This window comes from Cynocephalus volans, chromosome 10 (genome assembly GCF_027409185.1).
Source record: "Cynocephalus volans isolate mCynVol1 chromosome 10, mCynVol1.pri, whole genome shotgun sequence".
Classification (NCBI taxonomy): Eukaryota; Metazoa; Chordata; class Mammalia; order Dermoptera; family Cynocephalidae; genus Cynocephalus; species Cynocephalus volans.
In genome coordinates, this window is record NC_084469.1 from 93,128,005 (window position 1) to 93,151,066 (window position 23,062).

The 23,062-nt window shown below is 59.5% G+C and overlaps 1 protein-coding gene across 2 annotated transcripts; it reads right to left on the reverse strand.

Moving 5' to 3' along the window:
* Nucleotides 1-24: 24 nt before the first annotated feature.
* On the reverse strand, nt 25-21,746 carry STK11 (serine/threonine kinase 11). 2 transcript variants are annotated; one of them, XM_063110139.1, is made up of 9 exons: nt 21,019-21,591; nt 8,777-8,860; nt 7,686-7,775; nt 6,919-7,188; nt 6,380-6,507; nt 5,607-5,664; nt 4,221-4,417; nt 1,491-1,681; nt 25-572 (listed from the first exon to the last, which is right to left on the reverse strand). In XM_063110139.1, exons 1-8 carry the CDS (start codon nt 21,306-21,308, stop codon nt 1,506-1,508), a joined length of 1,293 nt encoding a protein of 430 aa, XP_062966209.1. In that variant the 5' UTR covers nt 21,309-21,591; the 3' UTR covers nt 25-572; nt 1,491-1,505. The 2 variants fall into 2 exon arrangements, with proteins under 2 accessions (XP_062966209.1, XP_062966210.1); XM_063110140.1 differs by lacking the exons at nt 7,686-7,775; nt 8,777-8,860 and having other exon boundaries at nt 21,019-21,746.
* Between the last annotated feature and the right edge of the window lie 1,316 nt (nt 21,747-23,062).

Consider the following 23,062-nt stretch of genomic DNA (forward strand, 5'->3'; position numbering starts at 1 on the left):
CCAAACACCCCTCACAACCACAGCTCAAATCCACCTGTTTTATTGTTTCTTAAAAAAAGAAAAAAAAAGACAAAAAGAAAATGAAGCAACCAAACGACGAGAGTAAGGCGGCCGCGCGGCTCCCTCCGGCGGTTCAGCATGCATGGCGGCGAGCAGGTCTGTCCTCACACCAGCCTTGTCTGGCTGCAATCTGTCCCTAGCGGTGGAGGCCCTAACACGTAGCAGAGTGAGAACAAACCCTGAAGGGCGGGGCGCAGCGCGGCGCCAGTAGTCTAAACGTAAAGTGCATCGGAAGGCCGGGGCCCTGGCCCTCCTCCCCGCCTGGGGAAGGCTCCGCATGGATCACGGAGTCGACAAGTGTGTCCACTGCTGGGCGGTGCTGTGCACAGGCAGCTGAGGCCAGCACTGGGCCCCAGTCCCTGCCCAGCCCTCTGGGATGCTCCTGACATCCTGAGCAGTGGTCAGCACAGCTGCATGGTGGCAACCTTCCTGGGTGGCCTGTAGGCTGGGAGTCGGCAGAAGACAGAGGAAGGTCTGGGCCGTGGCACCCGGCTGGGGCTCCTGGAGACAAGCTGAAGGCAGAGGACAGGGGCGGGTCACTCTGGGTACCTAGTGTCCGGATACTCTCTGTATCCCCAAGGGGCAGGCCTCGCCCACAGGCCCACTGGTAGGATAGGGAAACTGAGGCCAGCTCACACAGGGACTGTCAGACTCCTGGGCCCCCACTGGGCGGGCGGTGTGAGGAGAGCCCAAGAAGGCTGCCCCCAGTCCTCCCCAGAATGAATAGATACGGCGACCTTCCCTGAAGGTCCCCTGCCTGGCCAGCTCTGGTGCAGTGGGCGCCTGTTTGGTGCATAACTCAAGTCACTGCCCCCATTGCCTGGGAGAGAGAAGTGGTTGGGCAGGGGATGCGGTCTCAGGCCCTCACCCCACCACCCATGTCCTCGGCAGGTGGCAGGGTCTCCAACATATCCTGGGCTGGGGCAGGCAGAGGTTGGAGGAGCACCAGGAGGGCCCCAGCCATGTCGAGAATGACTCAGCCTGAGCCAGACCCTGGTGAGCAGCTAGGAGCATGGAGCAGCCAGGCAGAGCTGTCAAGCTGTCCTGGCCCCTCCTCGGGCCTCCCCACTGTCCACCCTCACGGCCACCTCAAAAGCCTCTGGGCCGAGCCCAGAACCTCCCTTTCCTGGGAGCAGCCAGGGGAGTGGGCAGGGGCAGGTCCTGTTGGCTCAGCACAGGCCAGGGGTGCGGGTGCAGCTGGGCAGGGTCCTCGGGATGGCACCTGCCTTGTGAGGCAGCCTGTCACGCTCCAGGCCAGCTGAGTGGCCTGTGTCCTGCGGAACATGGCTGTAAAGGTCACAGCAATGGGCACGACTGTCAGAGATGGGGACGTGAATGGCAGAACAGGCTGTGAATGCTAGGACAGCGCCACCGATTGGGGCTGCTACACGACCCAAGGGGGAGGGAGGGTGACTGACTCGGTGACCCACCTGCAGGTGCCACCCTCACTGCTGCTTGCAGGCCGACAGCCGGCGGATCTTGCCGCTGGCATGACAGGCCTTACGGGTAGGGAGGGAAGGTTTGGTGCTCAGCTGTGCCGACTCCGTGCCATTCATACACACAGCCTTGGGCAGGCCCCGGCTCTGTCCGTTCTGACCCGCCTCCTCTTCCGGGACCTGTCCTAGAAAGGACACAGCAAGTGTGGCCTCAGCCCAGGGCCCAGGCCCACCGTCCAACAGGCCCAGGTCCCCTCTAGCCTCAAAGGCCTACACCCGACAGCTTTGGCAGTGACCTCTGTCCAGCCAGCCCAGTGCCTCCCAGGGGCTAAGCCTCCCCCAGGAAGCCTGAAAGAAAACCACCTCGACCTAGTGTCTGCTGCACCTGCCTGGGTCCCAGGCGGGACCCCAGCCTATGCTTGCCTGACAGTCCAAGTACGTGCTGTGGGGCATCTGTGTGCAAGTGGGGGTGGGCCACCCTGTGCCCCAGGCATGAGGACAGGGTTATTAGGGGCACAGGAACCCTGGGTGCTCACCTATGAGGATGCAGAAGAGGCTGGCTCAGGCTGGGAGTGTGAGATGTCAAGCACAGGGCCACAGGGCAGAAATGCTCAGCCTGGGGCCTGCCTGTGACCCGCGCCTGCCCCTGGCCCCTGACCAGCTGGACTTTCCTCATGATGGGGCGTGGGGAGGTGGAGGGAAAATGGTCCTCCCAAGAAACTCCTGCAGTGGGAGGACGCGCAGGGAACAGCCCACTTCCCCACCCCCTACCAGGAGCCCCTGCAGCCCATCCTGGCAGACATTAGGGGAAACTGCCTTGGCTGCCCCTCCCGTGGCTCTCAAGACCGATGTAGAGCCCTTCTCCAGCGAGGGGCCAGCTCCTGACTGAGCCTTCTCAGGTCTGGGCTCACGCCTGTTCATGACTCTGCTGGAACCAGTATGTGGTCAGGCACAGACACCGCCCTGCTCTGATGGGGGACCCTGAACACCATGGCTGCCTCTGATTGGATGTGGGACCCACCTACACACACAGAATGAGCCTCGTCCCCCACAAGGCACTGGGGCTGCCAATCCCTCATCCCACCCCAGACTCAGAGCCCTGGCACAGTGGAGCCATCCAGGGGCAAGCACCACAGCTGGGCTGAGCTGGCCCACGAGCACCGCCATGGACGCAGGTCAGAGAGAATGGGCCACAGCCCTGAACCCGGGAAGATGACCTGCTGGCACAGGGGAGGGGCCCAGGTCAGGGTGTTGGCTCAGGCTCTGAGGGGCCCAGCCCCCCACCTACCTCCCCAGAGCTTCTCAAGCCTGAGGGTCCCCAAGCAGAAGCCATGTCCTGTGAGCACCCTGGTGATGGGGCCAGTGAGTGAGTGCTCTCAGCCCGCCTGGGCCAGGCCTCAGCCACCTGCCATTGATGGCCGCAGTGCTGCAAGGGCAGACGCCTCCTTCCCCTTTATGCAGAGACAGGGCCCCAAGATGACTGCAGCCTGGCTCCCACTGGGCATCAGACAACAGACACAGCAGCCCCAGCAGGGTCTCCAGGTGGACATGCCCAGGAATGGGTGCCACCAGACCCCACAGGGAAGTGGCTGGGCTGAGGCCATGCGACTCAGGTGCCCCCAGGAGAGAGAGATGCCTCCAGAACCTCCGTCTCCAGCTCTGCTTCAGGGGCATGGCTCCTGGGCCTGAACGCTGCAGGAGTCCCACACACTCCCTCTCCCCAGGGCCAGCTGCAGAGAACTCAGGCTTACAGTGGACCAAGGGGCTCCCTGAAGGGTAGGACCGGCTTGACAAGGCCAGGGGAAGTCAGGGCTCCCCAAAAGGCCCCCACTACTCTGGAACCCTTCCCTGGCCCCCGTGACTGGGGTTCTGGCCTCATGGCTCCTCTCCACCTGCCCTGCACACCCGCTCTCTTTGTGATGATACAGTAGGAGAGAGACCCTCTCTGACAAGCAACAGCATGAGTCTGGGGCCCTGCGGGGGCTGGGCTGCAGCAAGCATCCACCTGAGACACACAGCCAGGCAAAGTTTTATGATGTGAACCCGCTGAAGTGGCCCGGACATAACAGAACCAGAGTGCTGCAGGGAGGGTGCGGCTGTTAGGAGACGAGGAGTGGGGCAGGGGCCTGCAGCTGCGGCCACTATGCTAAGGCCGCGAGCTCCTCCTCGGGCACTACTGCGGCACCGGCCGCCTCGGTTTCCTCTGCAGAAAGGCCTGGACGCTTGCTCTTCTGCATGCCTGTCTCCTCTCTAAGCCCTGCCTCAGATGCCTCCTCATGACCTGGGAAAGCAAGGGCGGTGCCAAATTAGGCTGGAGGGTATGCAGTGGGGACGTGAGGGAGGGCGGGCCACTGGACCCTCTCTCCACCCTGCACCCCAACTCACAAAGCCTGGCAGGAAATAGTGAGATGTCCCTTGCCCTCTGCCCTCCGGGGTCTCCCTGACCTCCTCCTGCTGGAACTCGGGCCAGGAAGGCCATGGGGAGGCACTGGGCAGGATGGCACCCAAAGCTGGACAGCAGGGAGGCTCCCTGGCCCGTCTGCAGCCCCTGTGGCCCCCTAGACAGAGGCGGCCTGCACTTGGGCTCAAGGCCATCTGACACGTGGCAACTGGCACCAGAAAGCAGAACCAGGTCCACCCCACTAGGAGTCCAGGCCGAGTCCGCAGAGCTGGAGCCGGTGCTGGCACCTCCTGGCTGCCCATGCTGCAGCCTCGGCCACTTACCAGGCACCGTGAAATCCTGAGTGTAGATGATGTCGTCCTCAATATCAAAGAGGTCCTGGTCCTCATCTTCGCCAACCCCGCCGTGCAGGTCCTCCAGGTAGGGCACCACCGTCATGCTGCGCCACCGGTCCTTGGTGTCTGGGCTCGGTGGAATGGGCACCAGCACCTCAGCTGGTGGGTGTTTCTTCCGGAACCAGCTGTAAAAACCCAGAAGCAGTGATGCCCATCAGGATGGGGTCATCCAGCTCCCTGTCCTGGCTAGACAGGGCCTGGCTCCTTGGCTTGGGAGCTGGGCACCAGGCTGCACACTGGGGGGCTCGACAGTGCCCCTCAGCCGCTTCTCCCACCCCCGTCCCAGTCTGCCACGGCATTCCTGGGAGCAGACAGGCTACCCAGATGGAGGGCCATAGAGCCACCACACAGGAGCAGGCCGGCCTCAGGCTTCCATCCTCCCCGCTGCTCTGGCCTCAGAAGCAGGCTGAGACAGGTCTGCCTTTGGCCCCAAGCCCCAGGCCTGGAGGGCCACCCAAGCTAGGAGCCGTCCCCTGCTGTCCAACCTCCTGGGCTCACCCAGATACGCGGCCCTCTGGCTGCATGGTGACAGGCCTGGTGTCAAAATCCTTCCCCGGACAGGGGCCCCTGCACTACCTCACCTCAAAACCTCAGTCCTGAGGCTGCACTCCAGCCAACCGTACCACCCAGCTTGTCCTCTTGGGGCCTGGTTCTTGTGGTGTCCGTGAGGCAGGGGACACAGCCCACTGCCCACTTGGGCCTCCCTGGCCCCTCCCCAACCATCCACTGGAAGGCCAAGGCCCCTGGCAGGCCACCTGCCTTAGAAATGGGGCAAAAGCTTGAGGCTGGAAGCGATGCCCCTGCAGCCCCAGGGAAGGGCCTGCTGCCCTCAGCCCGTCTACTCCCGAAATGCCCCCAGAGGATCTTCCTCAAACCCAGGCCCAGCCAGGCAACCCCCCTAGCTCTCAGACACCCCAAGGCACAAGTCAGCACCAGGTCCTCGGAGGTCCAGGTGGCCACGCCCCAGACACGTGGCCTGTGAGGGCTCCAGGAACCCAGGGCAGGCAGAGGTGGCGCAGCTGGGGGTCCCAGCAGACAGTGCTGCTGCTGGAGCATCCAGGAGGAAGGAGGGGGGAAGGCCCAGTGGCACAGGAGGGTGGCATGCACCATCTCACCCCACCAAGACCCAGACTGTCCCTAGAGAGCGAGACCATCATGGTCAGAGGCCACAAGATCCCAGGACTGCACATCCACCCATGATGGCCACCACACAGGAGGGCTGGGCAACCCACAGCCCAGATGTCCTCCTGGCTGACTTTGGCCCTGCCACCCCCAGGGGCCAAGGGGTTGGGGTTACCCCACAGAGCCACTCACCTGTGCTGCCGGATCTGCCGTATGGAGAACCGCTTGGCGGGCTCATACTCCAGCATCCCTGCAGAGACCAGCAGGGAGGAGTCAGCACCCAGCATGCGGGCCCAGGGCCCCCTGCAACTGACCACTGACAGTCCAGCCTGTCTGTCTGGCCCCCAGCCCCCTCTGTGGTCCCCACATGGCACTGCCTGGAGGACAGACCCGCCTGGAAAACAGAGAGCAGGCGAGGCGTGTCAGCCACAAAGGCCCCCGTGTGCATGGAGCCCATGTGCTCTGGGAGGAGCCTCTGCTTCCATGACTCCTGGCAGGGGCTGACACGGCTCCTGGGGCAGTGCCGTGGACAGCCAGTGCCACCTACTGCTCTGCTCAGAAAACACAGCAGGAAGAGGAGTGGTAGACCCATCTGAGAGCCAGGGAAGCCGAGTCCCCACAGACCCCCAGTGCTACACAGTGGCTGCTGCCTTCAGGGGTCAGGGGTTCAGAATAAGACAAAGAGCCCAAGCCAAGCCCTGCATGGGAAGGGGTACAGCCTCACGGGGTCAGCAGGGATGCTGAGGGCTGCACAGACGAGACTCTGCTCACAAAGGCAAAATGGGCAACAGAGTCTCGGGCCAATGGTTGGAGGAAACCCGAGAACCAGTCACCACTGGCAGCCCCCACCCAACATACCAGCCTCGCCTCCTGCCTGGACACCATACCTCCCACTACACACGTCCATGTGGCCCTGGGCTGCAGACAGAGGGAAGATGCCCCTCAGTGTGAAATGAGCCCCTCACCTTTCAGCAGGTCAGAGAGCGGGGGGCCGCAGTCCCCAGGGATCGTGTAGTCCCCCCTCCCGATGTTCTCAAACAGCTTGTAGATGTTGTCCCCCTCGAACGGGTATAGGCCTGTTGTGATGTTGTAGCTTCATTTCCGAGGAAAAGGAAGAGAGACAGGTCAGTGGTCGCCGTTGCCCTCCACGTGACCCCACAGCGTGAGCCCTGTGGGCTCCAAGACAGGCCCACGGAGACGGGAGTTCGCCAGGACGCAGAGGCTGGGTGCAGCAGGAGATGTGAGTCCCCTGGACCCTCTGTCACCCGCAGGGCTTCCTTTGGGTGAGAAGACTGTCTAGGACTGGGCGGAGGTGGTGGCTGCACTGCTCTGTACAAATACCACAGATGGCCGCACTGTGCATTTTAAAAGGGTGAGTTACACCTCAATAAGATAAAAATAAAACGCCCATTCTAGCAGCTGTTGCCGGGGACGGCTGAGGCAGGTCCCCAATGCTGAGCACACTGACGTGTTTAGAGCTCGGACCAGGATCCAGGGCACTTACAGCGTGACCCCAGCTGACCAGATGTCCACCTTGAAGCCGGAGAAGGTGTCCAGACCATTGGCGATCTCGGGCGGCTGGAAGGCAGGGGAGCCCTGGCTTGTGCGGCACGTGTCGTCTGCTGCAAACGGGTGCAGGGCCTCGGCGACGCCTAGGTCAGAGATCTTGAGTGTGCCGCTGGTGGTGAGCAGCAGGTTGCCGGGCTTGATGTCCTTATGCACGATGCCCTGGCTGTGCAGGTACTCGAGGCCGTCGATGAGCTGGCAGAAGTACCTGCAAAGGCCCCAGTGTGACGCCCTCCCCATGTCCCTGACACCAGGTAAGATCTCATCCTACCTAACTCCAGAGCCTCACAGAGACAAGAGCCACAGCTAGGGGGCCTTCTGGGGTCACAGCAGAGGAGAGGCTGGGCCCATTGTTGGACCACACTGGCCGGGGCTGAGCCACCCCCACCCCTGCCCATGCCAAGGACCCCAGGCCCGCAGCTGGCCTTGTGCCACAGGCCAGCAGGACCCCAAAGTCGGCTGGAGCAGCGAGCCCCCTCCCTGCCCCCAAGAGGCTGCAGGTGGCTGTAGGGGGAGGGGGCCATGGGCCTCAGGCCTTGGGCACACTGGGGCTGGCAGGCACCACGAACTGGGGTCCAAAACTGTCAGGAGTAAGAAAGCTTGAGCTTTCACTTCAATGATCATCAGAAAGAGCGGCCTGTATGTGGGGATGGGTCATCCTCAGCCTGGGGGAGTAGGCACAACCCCCACTGGTGGCACACTCACCCGTGGGCTTGGCACACGGGGAACCGCTTCTCGGGCACGCTGTCCAGCATCTCCTGCATGCCGCACACGCAGTACTCCATCACCATATACGTGGGCCGCTAAGGAAACCACGCTCAGCGGCCACGCCCCCACCCGCCCGGCAACGCTCGGGCAGCGGCTCGGAGGGACGGACAGACGGCTCTGCCGCCACCGCCCCGGAGCGGCCCTGCTCCAACAGTGGCTGAGTTAATGAAGATGAGCGAGAAGGTTTAAGGGGGAGGGCGTGGGGCCTGCCAGGGAGACGAGACCACGATTCCTATATACCCATGCCTGTGACATCAGAAACCCCGGTACAAATGCCAGGGCCCGTGGGGAAGGGGGTCCCTGGCCCTCACAGAGCTCAAAAAGGTCGTCAGGGGACAGTTCTGCGCCTGCAGCAGGACCTGAGTCCCATCTGCCTACTTGACCACACCTTGGTGGAAAAGAGCCAGCCCAGCAGGGGACCCCCACAAGGGGGAGGCTCCCAGAGTAAAGGCCAGGGCCATGACACTCCCACGTTCCTACAGAACAACTCATTTCCTCTGAGCAGAGATCAGCTCCTCAGATGCCCCCCACCAGGGGCTCACGGGTCCACACACAGTAGCCACAACCAGCACCACACCCTGATGCCAGAGACCTCAAACATGGGGGTCCATGTGCACAGCCCAGAATAGGCCACATAGACGAACACCCAGCCACCCCGCCCCCGGGCTCTCAGTCTTCAGCAGGAAGTTCCCCATATGGGGGTGCCGCTAACATCACATGTGGGGGCGTCCGGAACAATACAAGGATGTGCCAGGAAGACCAAGGGAACCCGAAAAGGTCACATCCGCGCCTTGCCCTGTGTGAGGAGGTGTGGGGGCAGGAGGGCTATGCGCCCCAGTGGCCCAGGACATAGCTGGTGGGCTGGCAGGACAACAGAGGGAGTGTGAGGAACTGATGGCAGAGTCACGGCAGGAAGCAGGTCTCAAGCAAGAGGACGTGGGTCCGGGCACCTCCGGGGAGACCCTGCAGACGGCTGCTTGCGGAACTGCCGGCCCCCCACCCCACGGCCCCGACCATGGCAAGGATATATTTTCTGCTTCTCTTCATTGTACAGAACGTCCACCAGCTGGATGACGTTTTTGTGCCGTAATCTCCTCAGTAGTTGAATTTCCCTGGAACAGAGGACTGGGGTGTCAGCAGACCTGACACCAGTGATCCCCCCTATAGGGCTGGGCCACGGACACAGCTGGGGCCGCCCTCCACCTGGATGGAGCCCAGGCCTTCAGTCCCTGCTGGCTCCAACCAAGTTAGACTCAGTTTACAGCCACTTGGGGTCGGACCTCACTGGGCCCAGGAGGTGGCACTAGCATCAGGCACCAGGGCGGTGGGGCTGGTGGGTGGTGGAGCTGGTGTACCTTCCAGATGGGGACCACACACCCGGGATTGGAGGCAGAGGAGGGACAGGGTGGGGATCGGGAGAACTGGGCAGGGGGTTAATTGTCAGCGGGTCTGCAGAAGGCACAGCCGCCCCCCAAGTGTGCTATTCTGTCAACGGCAATTCTAGCAGTGTCAGTCTCTGGCCTGGGAGAGGAGTGGACAGGGGCAACACAATCAGGATACTTCTTCACCTTTTCAACTGAAGAATAAGTTTTGCTTCCTTCAGATGAGACCACCAGGGGCTGGCCCGTGGCTCATCTGGGAGAGTGCGGTGCTGATAACACCAAGGCCATGGGTTTGGATCCCTATACAGGGATGGCCAATTAGCTCACTAGGGAGAGCATGGTGCTGACAACACCAAGCCAAGGGTTAAGATCCCCTTACCAGTCATCTTTTAGGGAAAAAAAAAAAAAAAAAAAAGATGAGACCACCAGGCCAGCGGTGCAGACCAAGCACCCATGTGCACCATGGCCCTGTCAAGGCAGCTTAGCGCACGCTCAGCATCTCCCTAAGCATTCTCTTCCTCTTGACCCCTCAGAGGGCCCCACTCCCCAGGCACCCCAGGTGAGCCTCCAGTGAGCTGCGAGGATGGCGCACAGGAAGGCCATGGGAGAAAGAGCAGCAGAAATGCTGCCATGGTGCCCCACACTGCCCACCCTGCAGCTTGCCATAGACGCTGTCCCCTCCGAAGTCTGACCAGGAGCATAGCAGAGCCCTCGTGCTTGGTGGAATGGCATGGAAAACAGCCTGTGGTTCATCAAAAGGTTAAACACAGAGTGACCCGAAAATCCCACTTCCAGTTATATGTCCATTTCAGGAGAACTGAAAACCCACGTCCACATAGAAACCTGTGCATGCACGTCCACAGCAGCATGATTCACAACAGCCAAAAAGTGGAAGCAGTCCACGTGTCCATCCTCGGATGAACGGACAAACACAGCGAGGTCTATCCACACACTGGAACATCACTGGGCCATGAGAAGAAACGAGGCTCTGACACACGCTGCCATGTAGATGAACCTTGAACATGTCACATTTAGTGACAGATGCCAAACACAAAAGGCCACACAGTGTGTGATTCCATTTGTATGAAATGTCCAGAACAGGCCAATTCACAGAGACAGAAAGTGGATTTGTGGTTGCCAGGGACTTGGGGAGGGGATGGGAAGTGACAGCTGATGGGGAAGGGGCTTCCTTTTGGGGTGACGGAATGTTCTGGAATTAAGCTGTGGTGATAGATACTGTCTTAGTTCATTTTCTGCTACTGTAACAGAATCCCACAGACTGGGTGCTGTGGTCTGAATGTCCCCCAAGCTCATGTTGGGAATTAACCCCCAATGTGGTGGAAGGCAGAGCCTTTAAGAAGTTATTGGGGGCCAAGCCCGTGGCGCACTCGGGAAAGCGCGGCACTGGGAGCGTGGCGAGGCTCCCGCCGCAGGTTCGGATCCTATATAGGAATGGCCGGTGCACTCACTGGCTGAGTGCTGGTCACGAAAAAGACAAAAAAAAAAAAAAAAAAGGAAGTTATTGGATCGTGAAGACTGTGCCCTCACGAACAGATCGATCCATCCACAGAGTAACGGGTTGATGGTTTATTGGGTTATCAGGGAGTGGTTCTGATGGCTCTATAAGGAGAGCCCGTAAGCAAGTCAGTTCTTGCTCAGGTCATTCTCACAATGGGACACCCTGGTGGCTACGAGAAACTGTACAAAGGCCCCCCACCCACAAGAAGGCCCTCACCAGATGCACCCCTGGACCTTCGACTTTCCAGCCTCCACAACTGTGAGAAATAAATTTCCTTTCTTTATACATTACCCATTTTAAGTTATTGTTATAAGCAACAGAAACAGATTGATACGCTACATAATCTATAAACTACGCAAGTTTATTTGGCAGATGGTCCTGGAGGCTGGGATGCCAAAAATTCAGGGGCTGCACCCGGTGTCGTAACACAGCAGAAGGCGTCATAAGCACGAGAGCACGTAAACGGGTCCAACTCACTTCAATGACAATCCCACTCCCGTGATGATGACACTGATCCACTGGTGAGGGTGGTGCCCTAGTGACTCACTCTCCTCTTAAAAGGTCCCACCTCTCAACACCTGCACTGGGGATTAACTTTCCAACACAGGACTTCGGGGCACACATCCAGGTCACTGCAGCTGTAAAACTGTGAATGGTGTAACTGCCACCAAATTGCACATTTCAAATGGGTGAACTGCATGGTATGTGAATTAGATCCCAATAAAAATTAAAAAAAAAAAAAAGAAAGAAAGAAATCCGGTAACAAGAAGCCCAAGCATGCAATATAAAAAAAGCCAGGTGGGGCTGGCTGGTTTCTCAGTTGGTTAGAGTGCAGTGCTGACAACACCAAGGTCCAGGGTTCAGATCCCCATATGGCTGGCCGCAAATTTTTTTAAAAAGGTGGGTAGAGGAGGGGTCATCCCTCCACTCAGCTTGTCCCTGTTTCAGCCCCATCTGCAAGGCCTAGGTACATGAAAAGGTGAAAAGCCTGCCTCTTCCAGAAAGCCTTCCCTGACTGCTCCCCCCAGTGCATTAATCCTGCAGCCCCAACAGTGTAACCTCAGATGGCAAAGGACAGGTTCCTGCCAAGTCACAGGGTCATGAGAGGGATTCAGACTGGGCAGGAGTTGGGTGTGGAGAGTAGCAGGCAGCTTGGGGATGGGCCAGGGAGAGAAGGATGGAGGGAAAAGGAGGTGGGTGACAGGGAGTGGGGCACAGAGGGACACAGCCCCCAACAAGAGGCACCAGTATGAGACAGCCTCTGACACTGGCCCCACATAGTGTCCTGTGAGACCCCACATACTCCAGCCTCCCACTGGGCAGTGGGCTCGGGGCTGGGCATGGGGCCTGGCAGCGTGCAGCAAAGCCTGTGTCTCCATTCTCTCTGGACGACGCGTACCCTGGTGGCCCAATCCCTGGCAGGTCTGCAAAGTTATTTATAGAGCTGCTGGGACCTGTGTTCACGGCCTGGCGGGCACCCAGGCAGTGAGGAGACAGTGAGGGCCAGGCTGGACCCAGCAATGGCTCCCCTCCTGCCTGCGGGGCTGCTTGGTGGGCCCAAGAGGCTCCGACAGCACAGCTTCAGCTTGCCTCCATCCCCCAGGGCTCAGTGACTTCACTAACTGTCCACAGCAGTTCATGCTGGGACCCCAGAAGGCAGGATGGAACTCCTACTTGCAGAGGCGGAAACAGTGGGGCACGGGCAGGAAGCTGTGTCTTCAGATGGGACAACGCTGAGGCACAGCAGACCAGGTGTGGACACTGAGGTCCCAGCATGGAGAGGGTACCCACCCTCCTGCCCTCAGGAGCTCCTGTGCCCACCCATTAGGGACACCCAGGGCCATTAAAGCTGACCTGTCTACAACAAGACGAAGGCACTTCCTCCTCCCACAGTGGGAGCAGCAAGGGCAACACCTCTCACCCCACTCCACCCTCCACAGTTGCCACCTACTCAGCGAGGTCCAGCATTGTCAGGGGACACTAAGGGCCACCACAGGCCCTTGCCCACCTCCTATCCACACGCAGGACACAACACAGGCCTCATACCCACAAAACACCCTGCCCTCACCCTTCCCGCTTGTTGTAGTTGCTTGCTGAGGTCCCAGGAGGCTGCGCACATTGAAATCCGCACACTGATGGGGAGGGAGAGAGGAGGTGAGTCCCAGAAGCTGGGGTCGCCCTGGTTTGTACCGTTTGCCCCATCGAGATTTTACTCTGGTGTCTGCTGTGAGCAGGACTGGACTCAATTTTTCCCAAATAATTAACGGTTTCTCCCCCTTGGCACGATGGACATCAGGGCCAGATCACTCTCTGTGGAGGGGCCCTCCAGGGCACTGCAGATGCTGAGCTGCGTCCCTGGCCTCCACTCCATGCCAGGAACACCCCCAGTTGTGACAACTGCAAATGTTCCCAGATGCTGCCCAGTGTCCCCTGGAGGCAGGACCGCCTGGGGAGACCCCTGCCATCCTCCCTGGAGCCGTCTCAGCTCTGCCCCTCATGCTGCCCCCAGGGCCCAGCCACTGGCTCACTCATGTGACAGTGCTTCCCAGAGCCCCTCTGGGCTCGGCTTGGCTCCATGGCCTCTGCCCAGTCCAAACCTTGTGGCTCCAACTCCCTCAATGCTCCTGACCCTGGCGACTAGACCACTGGCCATGGAGTCACCAGGACCAGCCCCTCACTTGCCTAGCTGTCCTCCCTCCCTCTCAGCTCGCCCTGTCCTTACACGCATCCCTCATGTACCTGGATCTGGATCTTCCCGGCAGCCCAGACCCTCCCCATCATACTTGCTGGCGCCAAAAGCTGCCTGCCTTCTCTGGACTTGTGCTCCAGTGGCTGATCCTGACAGAGCCTTCTTGCTTCTGGCCAACAGACACACGAACACGGACCCATGCAACACAATCCTGCCACCTGCCCCTGCTCTGCTCCAGGTGATGCCCAGGGCCACACTGTACTGGCCGAACCATCGGGAAGAAATTAATCCTGTACAGCTGTGCCTGTCCCCCAGAGACAGGAGGGAACACTCCAGTAGAGCCGTCTGAACGCTTCTCTGTCCTCTCCCTGGAGCTCAATAGGGCAGTGAGCCATATCCCCTTCTTAGGGGTGGGGGGAGGTTATTTGGAATCGCCTCCTCCCCAGTTCCAGGTCAGGTCTCACAGGTGTCTCAGGTGCAGAGCAGGCTCCTTTCAGGTGCTCCAGGTGCACAGCCAGCTCCTTTCAGGTGCTCTGGGTGCAGGGGCAGAGCCAGCTCCTGTCAGGTGTCCCAGGTGCAGAACCGGCTCCTCTCAGGTGCTCCAGGTGCAGAGCCGGCTCCTCTTGGATGCTCCAGGTACAGAGCAGGTTCCTCTCAGGTGCTCTAGGTGCATAGCCAGCTCCTTTCAGGTGCTCCGGGTGCAGAGTTAGCGCTCCTCAGATGCTCTCAGGTGCAAGTGCAGAGCCGGCTCCTCTCAGGTGTTCCCGGTGCAGGTGCACAGCCACTTCCTCTCAGGTGCTCCTGGTGCAGGTGTAGAGTGGGCTCGTCTCAGAGACCATTCTCCAGCACCTGCTATTCACCTAGCCAAACAAATGCTCACTGAGCTCCTACCTGGGCCAGTGAGGGGCCTGAGACAGGGTCTTGGAGACAGATGAGTGGCACATGCCCTTAAGGACTGCACCCAAGCTCCTTTGTGGGACGCATGCTTCATCAGCAAGCCCTGCAGCCCACACATCTCCCTGGGGCCCTGGAGCCCCTGCATGGAAGGCAACCAAACTCCAGTGCCTGCTTCCCAAAACTTCAGATAGGATGGGGGCAGCCAGCATGGAGTGCTGGCATGGCAACAAGACCCTCCAGCAGGGAGTGGCTGCAGCCTCATGAGGTCCGACACATCCCCAAACAGCCCCACCAACCCTCCAAGTCTAGGCAGTGCAAGGTGCTCCCGGCTCCAGAAACTTCTTCCAGACACCCCTCTTCTTTCCAAAGAGACCACTTCAGTACTTTCGAAGAGGCCCTAAACATGTTCAGCCAACAGGTAGCTACCCACGGAGCTGGGGGACGCCTGGAAAGTTCACCACAGGGTTCTTCCATTCAGCCTCTGGAGGTCTAAACTCCAACGCAGACCGCCAACAAGACCACGAGGCAGCTTCAAAACTGACCGTGGGAGTAGGGACCCCCACTGCAAGTCAGGGGGTCCAGGAAGCTCACCCTGAGGTTCCATCTGCCCCTGGCTCTACATGGCCGGGTCTGGAGATAACGTGGGGCCGGAACCAGCTCCCAGGGCCAGGCCACCCCCTTCTGCTGCTGCCACTGGGTGAAACCATCACCAAATGTTCATTCCCTCCCAAGGGAAGTTCACACTGGCAAATTCCAACCAAAAGCAGACAAGGGTGTCCTTTCCTCTGCAAATCAACAGCTTAATATTACTATTCTGACGTCGATAGAGTATTTTAGTAAAAAAACAGGTCCACGCTCTGAAACTAGGCCAATCCACTTTGCGTGTACACGACTGACCGTTCACTTAATTAAATGGTGCCAAACCATCCTGCACAAACACAGAACTCACATTATTTACACCAGGAAAATAATAAATACGTCAAACTCTAAAAGGAAAGAGAAATCTTATGTACCCAGGAAGCAGAATTATGTGCATAAAAGCGAAAGAGACAAAGTGACTGGAGAAACATCACACACTCAGGAACACCCAAACTGTGTGGGATAAACACACAGCAGGATTCCCCGCAACGTTTCACCGGAGACGCCTCTAGGGGATGTGGTGTGGTCTGTACCGCCTGCTCCGTATTTTCAACATTTCCTATGGGCACTGCATCTTGGACCAGAAAACAAAAGAAAAGCACCGTTTAAAGAAAAGGGAAAACCTGAGTGAGGACACAGGAGGTGCTTGCAGCAGAGAGGAAGCAGGGCCTTCCGGGTGCACCACAGCCGCTCATGGAGGGACCCCGTCAGGGACCTGGCACCTGGGGTGGCCAGGGAAAGGGGACTGTTTAGTCAACATGTGCATTCACAGGAAGAGGGACTGGGAAGGAGGGTCACAAAAGCTGTTCCCACTTGCCGGCATGGGAAGTCGCCTCCAGGGTTGGCTGGGAGACAAAGTGCCCAGTGGCGAGGGGATGGGCCAGGCCCCCACCTCCCACCAAGAGGGCAGGCTCCAGGGGCATGCTCGCGGGTGGTTATGGCTCTGCCCAGAGACCATGAGCCAGACCCACACCCCTTGACTGAGAGTCACTACTGATGCTTCTGAAATAAGGCAAAGGCCTTGGGGGTATTCAAGGGGGACTATGACATGAGAAGGCTGGTTAGAAGCATGGCTCAGCACCCGTGTCCACAGCAGCAGCATTTGAAACCACCACCACAGGGTGCACAGAGCCCAGTGTCCACCGAGGATGGACAGACAAACCCAGCGTGGCCCATCCACACACCGAATATCACTCAGCCATGAAAAGGAATGAGGCTCTGACACATGCTACCACATGGATGGACCTTGAACATGTCACGGCTCAGTGACAGACCCCAGACACAAAAGGCCACACAGTGTGTGATTCCATTTACATGGAACGTCCAGAACAGGCCAATCCACAGAGACAGAAAGTGGATTCGTGGTTGCTGGAGGCTGGGGAGGGAACAGAGCTTCCTTTTGGGTGATGAGAATGTTCTGGAACAAGAGAAAGGTAATGGTTGTACAACTCTGTCAATGTCCTAAATGCCACTGAATTATACACTTTAGAAAGATGAACTTTACAATATACAAATTACATGTCAATAAAGCTGTTAAATATAAGGTCCAGTTTGGTTGACTACGTGACACACACCAGGGCAGGCACCCAGGATCCTGAGTGAGGAGGTGGCATCCTGCACCTGCCTGGCTGGCACAGGTACCCAAAGCCCAGCGTGGCTCACTGTCCAGCCCAGACCCCAGCCAATGACCCGCCATCTTCCTCGGGTCTGCAGCCAGCCCAGCCCTGAGTTCCCACCTCCTTTCAGCATCGTCCCCTCCCTCCCTCTGCATGGGAAGTAACCAAACAGGGAGGCACAAGAAGCACGTACAGAGCCAACTAGCTGGTATGGGCGAGTACAGGTGGACACTCCTGTGCCCTCCTGCTGGTCACCTCTACCAGGCCTCTCAGCGGATCCTTCCCAACACAGGAGAGGGAGGCAGGGGACAGCAGGTGCTGGAAGCTCATAAAGGCCACTCAGGACGTTCTGTTTGCTGAGGGAACAAAAGCCGACAAAGTCCAGGCTCAGATTCTCAATTTGCAGAAATCCTATTTACCATCCACATCTGCACACGTTTACAGAGCTGCCCACCTTCTGGCTGGCCGTGGGGACCAAAGCTGATCAGACACACACGCTCCCTTTGACCCAGAAATCCCACTCTGGTGACATGGGCTTCAGATGCCCTTGCCCGCCTGTCATGCCGAACACGCACAAAGTAACTCCCTGAAATGGCACATGCCTGGGTGGCCAGTGCACACCCTTGGGCACAGGGCTCATCAGGACCGTCAGACAAAACGGTGAACCCGGCAGGGCAGGGGTTGTGAACGCACAGCTCGAATCTGGACCAACACTTGATTTTGTGTGGACACGAGCACACAGTGATCTCTATGTTTCTAAATAGTTATAGAGAAAAAAACAGAACTAAGAACACTATTTTGTGACAGGTGAAAATTCTGTGAACTTGCAGTCTCAGCATCCATACACAAACAGCGACGAGATGTCTGGCTCCCCAAGGTCGGGCATGCCCACAGAGCCGGGCCTGTTCACTGTCTGCTGACCCGAGGGCATATTCTCGCAGGTGTAAAAAAGGAAGAAATAATGCACAAAACCCCACTGGCAGATGCACAATGGCAGAGGACCCTGGTGCAGCCAGAGAGGACCAGGGGAGACCTGCCTTGGGGCACCCGCTCCCAGCCTTCACGTGTTCCCTCCCTGTGAATCCACTGATGGCCAGAAAAACAGAAAGATACAGATTTTTTGAAGTGATCCTTCAAAGAGTTTTATATGTTGTTAAAAAGTGCTTGGGTGGCTCAGGAAAGGACACTAAAGAAAGACTCAAAGGAAATATGGGAAGACGCTACAGTGTTAAGATTACCAGCAACCTTCCTTTTTTTCTTCTTGATGCTCTTTGGGATTTTCCCATCTTATGGTAAGAACAGATTACTTTTTACCAGTGACAGGGGGACGAGGCACAGACCCCACGGCAGCCTTTGTGGCAAGAGAAGGGAAAGGAAGGGATGGCCGCCTGCTGGCTTGCTGTGTCCCCACCCACTCCCCTTGGCAAGTGTCCACACTCTGTACTCTAAGAAAAAAACTTGCGACGTGAACTGAGGGACAAAACTCCTAAGGCTTGTCTGGAAGAGCAATCTGTATTGAGTTTATTAAGCTTCTCGCAGGCAATGGAGGCTTTTTCCTACTGGTGGGTGAGGCAGGCCGGGGAGCCAGACCTTGTGCCTTGAGAGCGGACACCCCCGTCTTCTTGCAAGGGTACCACATGTGGCGGGCCCGCAGCATCTCCTCTACTTCATCAGGACTTGGGACCATGGAAGTGCCAGCTCCCAGAGCAGGGCAGGTCCACCCTGGCAGCACCAGGCCTGGACTTGAGGAAGGAGGCATGGTGGCTTCTAACTCATATCTGCAAACCTGGCAGCCCCAAATGGCAGCTCTGATGGACCCTGGACATGGTGGACAGGAGCGCTGGGGCCAACCTTTCACTCCAAGGGGATCCTCTCCAGAGGCGAAGCCCTCACATATCCACAGCTGAGCTGGTGAAATCAGACGCCTGACGGTGCCTGCAGCTGCCAGAACTTATCACTAATTTCGAGGCCGGCTGGCCACTCGCTGTGGGGTCTGTGGAGCACAGTACAGTCCATATTCCACCACCCACTCTGCCTCCCTGGCCTCAGTTTCCCATCCTGTTCTTCTGAAGGACAGCGTGAGACTGGCTTCCTTGCAGCCCTCTGTCCTGTCTCCACCACTGTCTTTTTTTTTTTTTTTTTCCTTAAAAGATGACCGGTAAGGGGATCTTAACCCTTGACTTGGTGTTGTCAGCACCACGCTCACCCAGTGAGCGAACCGGCCATCCCTATATGGGATCCGAACCCGTGGCCTTAGTGTTATCAGCACCGCACTCACCCGAGTGAGCCACGGCCCGGCCCCTCCACCACTGTCTTTGAGCTCCTTCCTGCAGCTATGGGGGTCACAGGAGTCCTCGGGACTTCTGCTGACCATTCAGGAAACCAGAGGGCTTGGATACTCGCCACCTAGGTTTTCTCCGATGCCAACACTCTATGGTTGATGTTTTCTAACAGATCCTGCATACAAATCTGTCAAAACTCAACCTGCACGTGTGGAGCATGTGCCCATATCACACACACGTTTCTCCTCAGCTGGCCACACCCCAGGCCTGCCAGCCCTTGTCCACCTGAAACCCGCCTCCAGTGCTGGAGGACCCTGCGAGCTCCCGCCCAGACACCAGTGGCCACCAGCATTCTGGCACCAGAGGAGCCAAGCCTCTCATGGAGAAGCAGCAGGCAGGGTGGGCTCGGATGTCTCTCAGCTTCCAACGAGTTCCTCCCATTTCAGGGTGCACAGGAGGAAGGACCGATGGGCCCCCACACAGTTCAATCATCTCATCCAGCCCGTGTCCCCCATGGCCTGCAGCTCACTCCCCAGGCACCTGAGATGCTCCACCAGTACAGGAGTCAAGTGCCAACTTTATTCCAGAAACTGATCCAGGCCAGAAGAGAGACCAACAGACAATTCCCAGTAATAGTGCAGGGGCTGGACCAGACCCTGCAGCCAACTTGGGGTGAGGACCTGGGGCAGCCAGGAAGACTCAGAGGATGGCAACGCCACAGCCTAGTGGTGAGGGGCCTATCCAGACATAGGCAGCTCCCCTCCACCCAGCTCTCAGAGGCTGAAACCCAGCAGCCTGTGGGCCACACACACCCTCGTGTGCTTCTGGTTTAATGAGAAAAATGACTTCGGAGTTGGATTTCTGACTCCTGGGGGTGAGGCCATCACTGGCCCCACGAGAAGGCACCTGCTGTTCCCCCATCACCAGGGTCTCTGCTTGGCCCCTTCACTCCCGACCATGTGCACCTGGTGCCCACAGGACTGACCCCTGACGAATACGCCCAACCTCCACCTCCCAGACAAGAGACTGGGCAGTGAACTGACCCACTGCCCCAGGATTCCCCACCTGCTCAGTCCCCAGACCAGGCACCAAGACTTTAAAAAGCCCTTGCTGAAACACCGTGCACCTCCCTGGAGGGTCCCATGTTACACCCGACTGTTCTGACTCCCAAAGCACTGACTTTGGAGGCCGGGTCACTATGGCTTCAGCCTGACCTCGCATGACAGACCTCAAAGCTCAAGTGCAGGTTAAGATGAGCAAGCACCGCCTGGCAGGAAGGAGGAAGGTGAGAGTGGATCCCAGGAGCACTTAGCACTTCCCAGGCCCGCCCTCCAAGGTCACCGTCCACCCGCGAAAGGTGTCCCTGCCAGTACTGCGGTCCAGCCTGGCAGATAAGGTCCTTTCTTGGAAGTGAGAGGTGAAGTTTCAGAAGTTAAGAGCTGGGACAGGAGGCGGGGCCTACCAGGCGGCCGCCAGTGCAGTGTCCGGCAGAGATAAGGAAGGGGCACCTGCCCCCACCCCCCAAGCTAGGAAGAGCTGGGGGCAGGGCCCCCTGTCGCTCTGGGGAGGAGCTTCCCCACCACAAACCCAGCCAGGTCCGGGATGCCCGCAATGCCTGAAGAAACCTGCTTGAAAAATGAGGTCCCTTGGACACGGTCACAACTTGGCCCACAAAGTGCTCTCCCCCGAGGGAGAGCCACCAGAGCCCAGGGACGTTTCCAGCATCACATCGCAGGCAAACTACGCTTCCCTCCCGCTGACTGATAAGCCAGCAAACAATTATTTTTGGCAGCTGCAGGGTTCCCCTCCGACAGGATAAACAAATCACATTTCGCCTGGCCCTGCTAAAGGCCACCGGCCACACGCTGAGCAGAAAACCTGCTGGTGGCCGGACACAAACTCTCAGGGTCCAGACAAACACAAGCTGGTTCGAGCGGGCACCAAGGTTCTTTGGACAGCTGGGACAACCTAGGGAACAAACGTGCGTGTGCGTGTGACCCCTCCCCAGGAGAGTTTTGCTGCCAGAGCATTTTAATCAGCGTCCAAGAGCCCAAATGAACACTCGCCCAACTGCCGCGACCCGCCTGACTCAGTGGCAGTCCATGTGCCGGTTTCCAACCACACATTCTTGGCCCGGGGGACGCGGGCCAACTCAGGTTTTTAAGAGGAGGAAGGAAAAGACAGACGGAAGGGAGGGCGGGAGGTGGGGGGACAGCCACGGCCCCAGCCCCAGGGCCTACACCTACTTCTTCACGTTGGCCTCCCCGTTGGGGATCCTCCGCAGCTTCTTCTTCTTGAGAATCTTGACCGCTCTCCTGCACAGCGTCTCCGAGTCCAGAACCTCCTTCACTTTGCCGTAGGACCCTTCCCCCAGCAGGTCCCCCATCAGGTACTTGCCGATGAGCTTGGCCCGCTTGCGGCGGGGCTGGTAGATGACCTCGGTGGAGTCGATGCGGTGGATGAACGTGTCCATGCCCACCGACATCAGCTCGCCCTCCGTGAACATGCCCAGCTGCTGCGGGCCCGCCACGTCCATCCTGGCCCCGGCGTCGGGAGCCTCGATGCCCCCGGCCGGGCGGGCGGGCGGTCCTTGCCGGTGTCCCCACTTCCCTCCTCCAAAGGTCCAAAAACGAAAAAAAGAAAAAAAAAAGAAAGAAAGAAAAAAGGCAACGAAAACCCCAAAACGAGCACACCCGTCCTCCAACAGCGACGATTGTCAGTTCGGGCTGCGAGCCCGGGCGCCCGCGCAGGGGCAGCGTGTCCGTGGGGCCGCCGGGGCTAGCTCACCCTCTGGGGGCCGCCGGCGCGCGGGCCAGCGCGGGCTCGGCCGGGCCGCGACTTCCCGGGACCGCCCATGCCCGGACCGGGGCGCTCGCCGAGGGACGCCGGGCCGGGGACGCGCTTCGCCTGGCGCCGCTCGGCTGCCGCTACCCGGAGCCCTCGGGGGGCATCGCCCTCCCCCCGCGGCCCGGCCCGCGACCCCCGGCAACGGCGGCCAGCCCGAGCGCGCTCCCCGCCGCGAGCGTCCGGCGGGTGGCTGAGGCGGCGCAGGCCGCAGGCACCGGACCGGGGGTTCCCGAGGCTGCTGGGGCCCGGGCGACTCGTCCCCCTCGCCGCGGCCGCCGCGCGTGTGGAGGTGGCGGAGCGGCGAGGGGGGCCCAGCCCATGCACGGCCGGCCGCACTGCCCGCGCTCGCCGCCCGCCGCCGCCGCCACCCGCCGCCCGCCGCGCCTCACTCGCGGGCGCCCCGGGACGCCTCTCCCTTCCGCGCCCGACACGCCGCCGCCATCTTGTTTACCTCCCTCCCCCTCCCTGCGCCGCCGCCGCTGCCGCCGCCGCTGCCGCCGCCGCCGCACGCCGCGCCGCAGGGCACGCCCTCTCGGCGCGCCGACGTGCCCGCCCGTTGGTTGAGCCTGCAGGCCCCGCCCCCGCAGCCCTCCCTGCTGCCGCTGCTGGTTGGACCGTTTGGACCCGGGCGGGCGCCTGAACGGGGATTGGCCCGTGATTGGCCCCGCCCGAGGGGTGGAGACATCGCTCTCATTGGCTTGTTGAGATGCCCGTCACGCGCAGGGGACAGAAGGCAGGCGTGACCTCAGAGGGGTTTGGGGCTGGGGTCGGAGGCCACGGGCTCCATTGACCTCGGCGGGACGTCCGCGAGTGGGCGCGTCCCTCGTGGGCCGGGACGGCGGCTAGGGGACCCTGTGGGTGCGGAGGCTCCTGCCGGGTTCCCTTCCCCAAATCCCCCTTTGGGTCTGGGTCAAGGGTCAAAAAGTAGCCCACGGTGGCCGATTCTGGGCAAAAATCCTCGCTAAGCGACTCCGGGACTGGGCGGGGACGGCCGCGCAGGCGACAGGGAGAGCCGCCGGCACGGGGCTTCTCAGGGCTGTACGCGCCCCTGGTGCCCAGCCCGGGTTTCTACCTTCTTTTTGTTTGTTTCTTAATTTTTTTATTCGGGCGGCCCGGTAAGGGGATCCGAACCCCTGACCTGGGTGGCATCTGGACCGCGCTCCAGCCGGCTAGCTCGCCCCCGGTCCTCTGCCTGTCTCTGTTATTTTGTGGTGGTGGTTGTTTGGCGGCTGACCAGTACCATTTTCTCTCTTTCTTTTTTTTTTTTTAAATTGGTGGCTGGCCGTGATCTTGGTGTGGTAAGGCTGCTCAACCCGGCTGAGCTAACCAGTCAGCCCTCCGGTCTTCTGTGCGTGTGTGGGGTGTGTGTGTCCTGCTTTGTCCTTCGGCGGCTGGCCGGTACAGTGATCGCGCCCTGGACCTTGGTGTTAGCAGCACCGCGCT

Bases quoted from the DNA above. Each gene is read 5' to 3' on its own strand.
- STK11 (XM_063110139.1), bottom strand. From the start codon at position 21,308: ATGGACGTGGCGGGCCCGCAGCAGCTGGGCATGTTCACGGAGGGCGAG. The intron at 6,508-6,918 runs GTAAGTGCCCTG...TCGGAAATGAAG, and splicing joins TGGTCAGCTGGGGTCACGCT to CTACAACATCACAACAGGCC. The intron at 1,682-4,220 runs GTAAGTGGCCGA...TGTCCTTTCTAG, and splicing joins TCAGGATTTCACGGTGCCTG to GACAGGTCCCGGAAGAGGAG.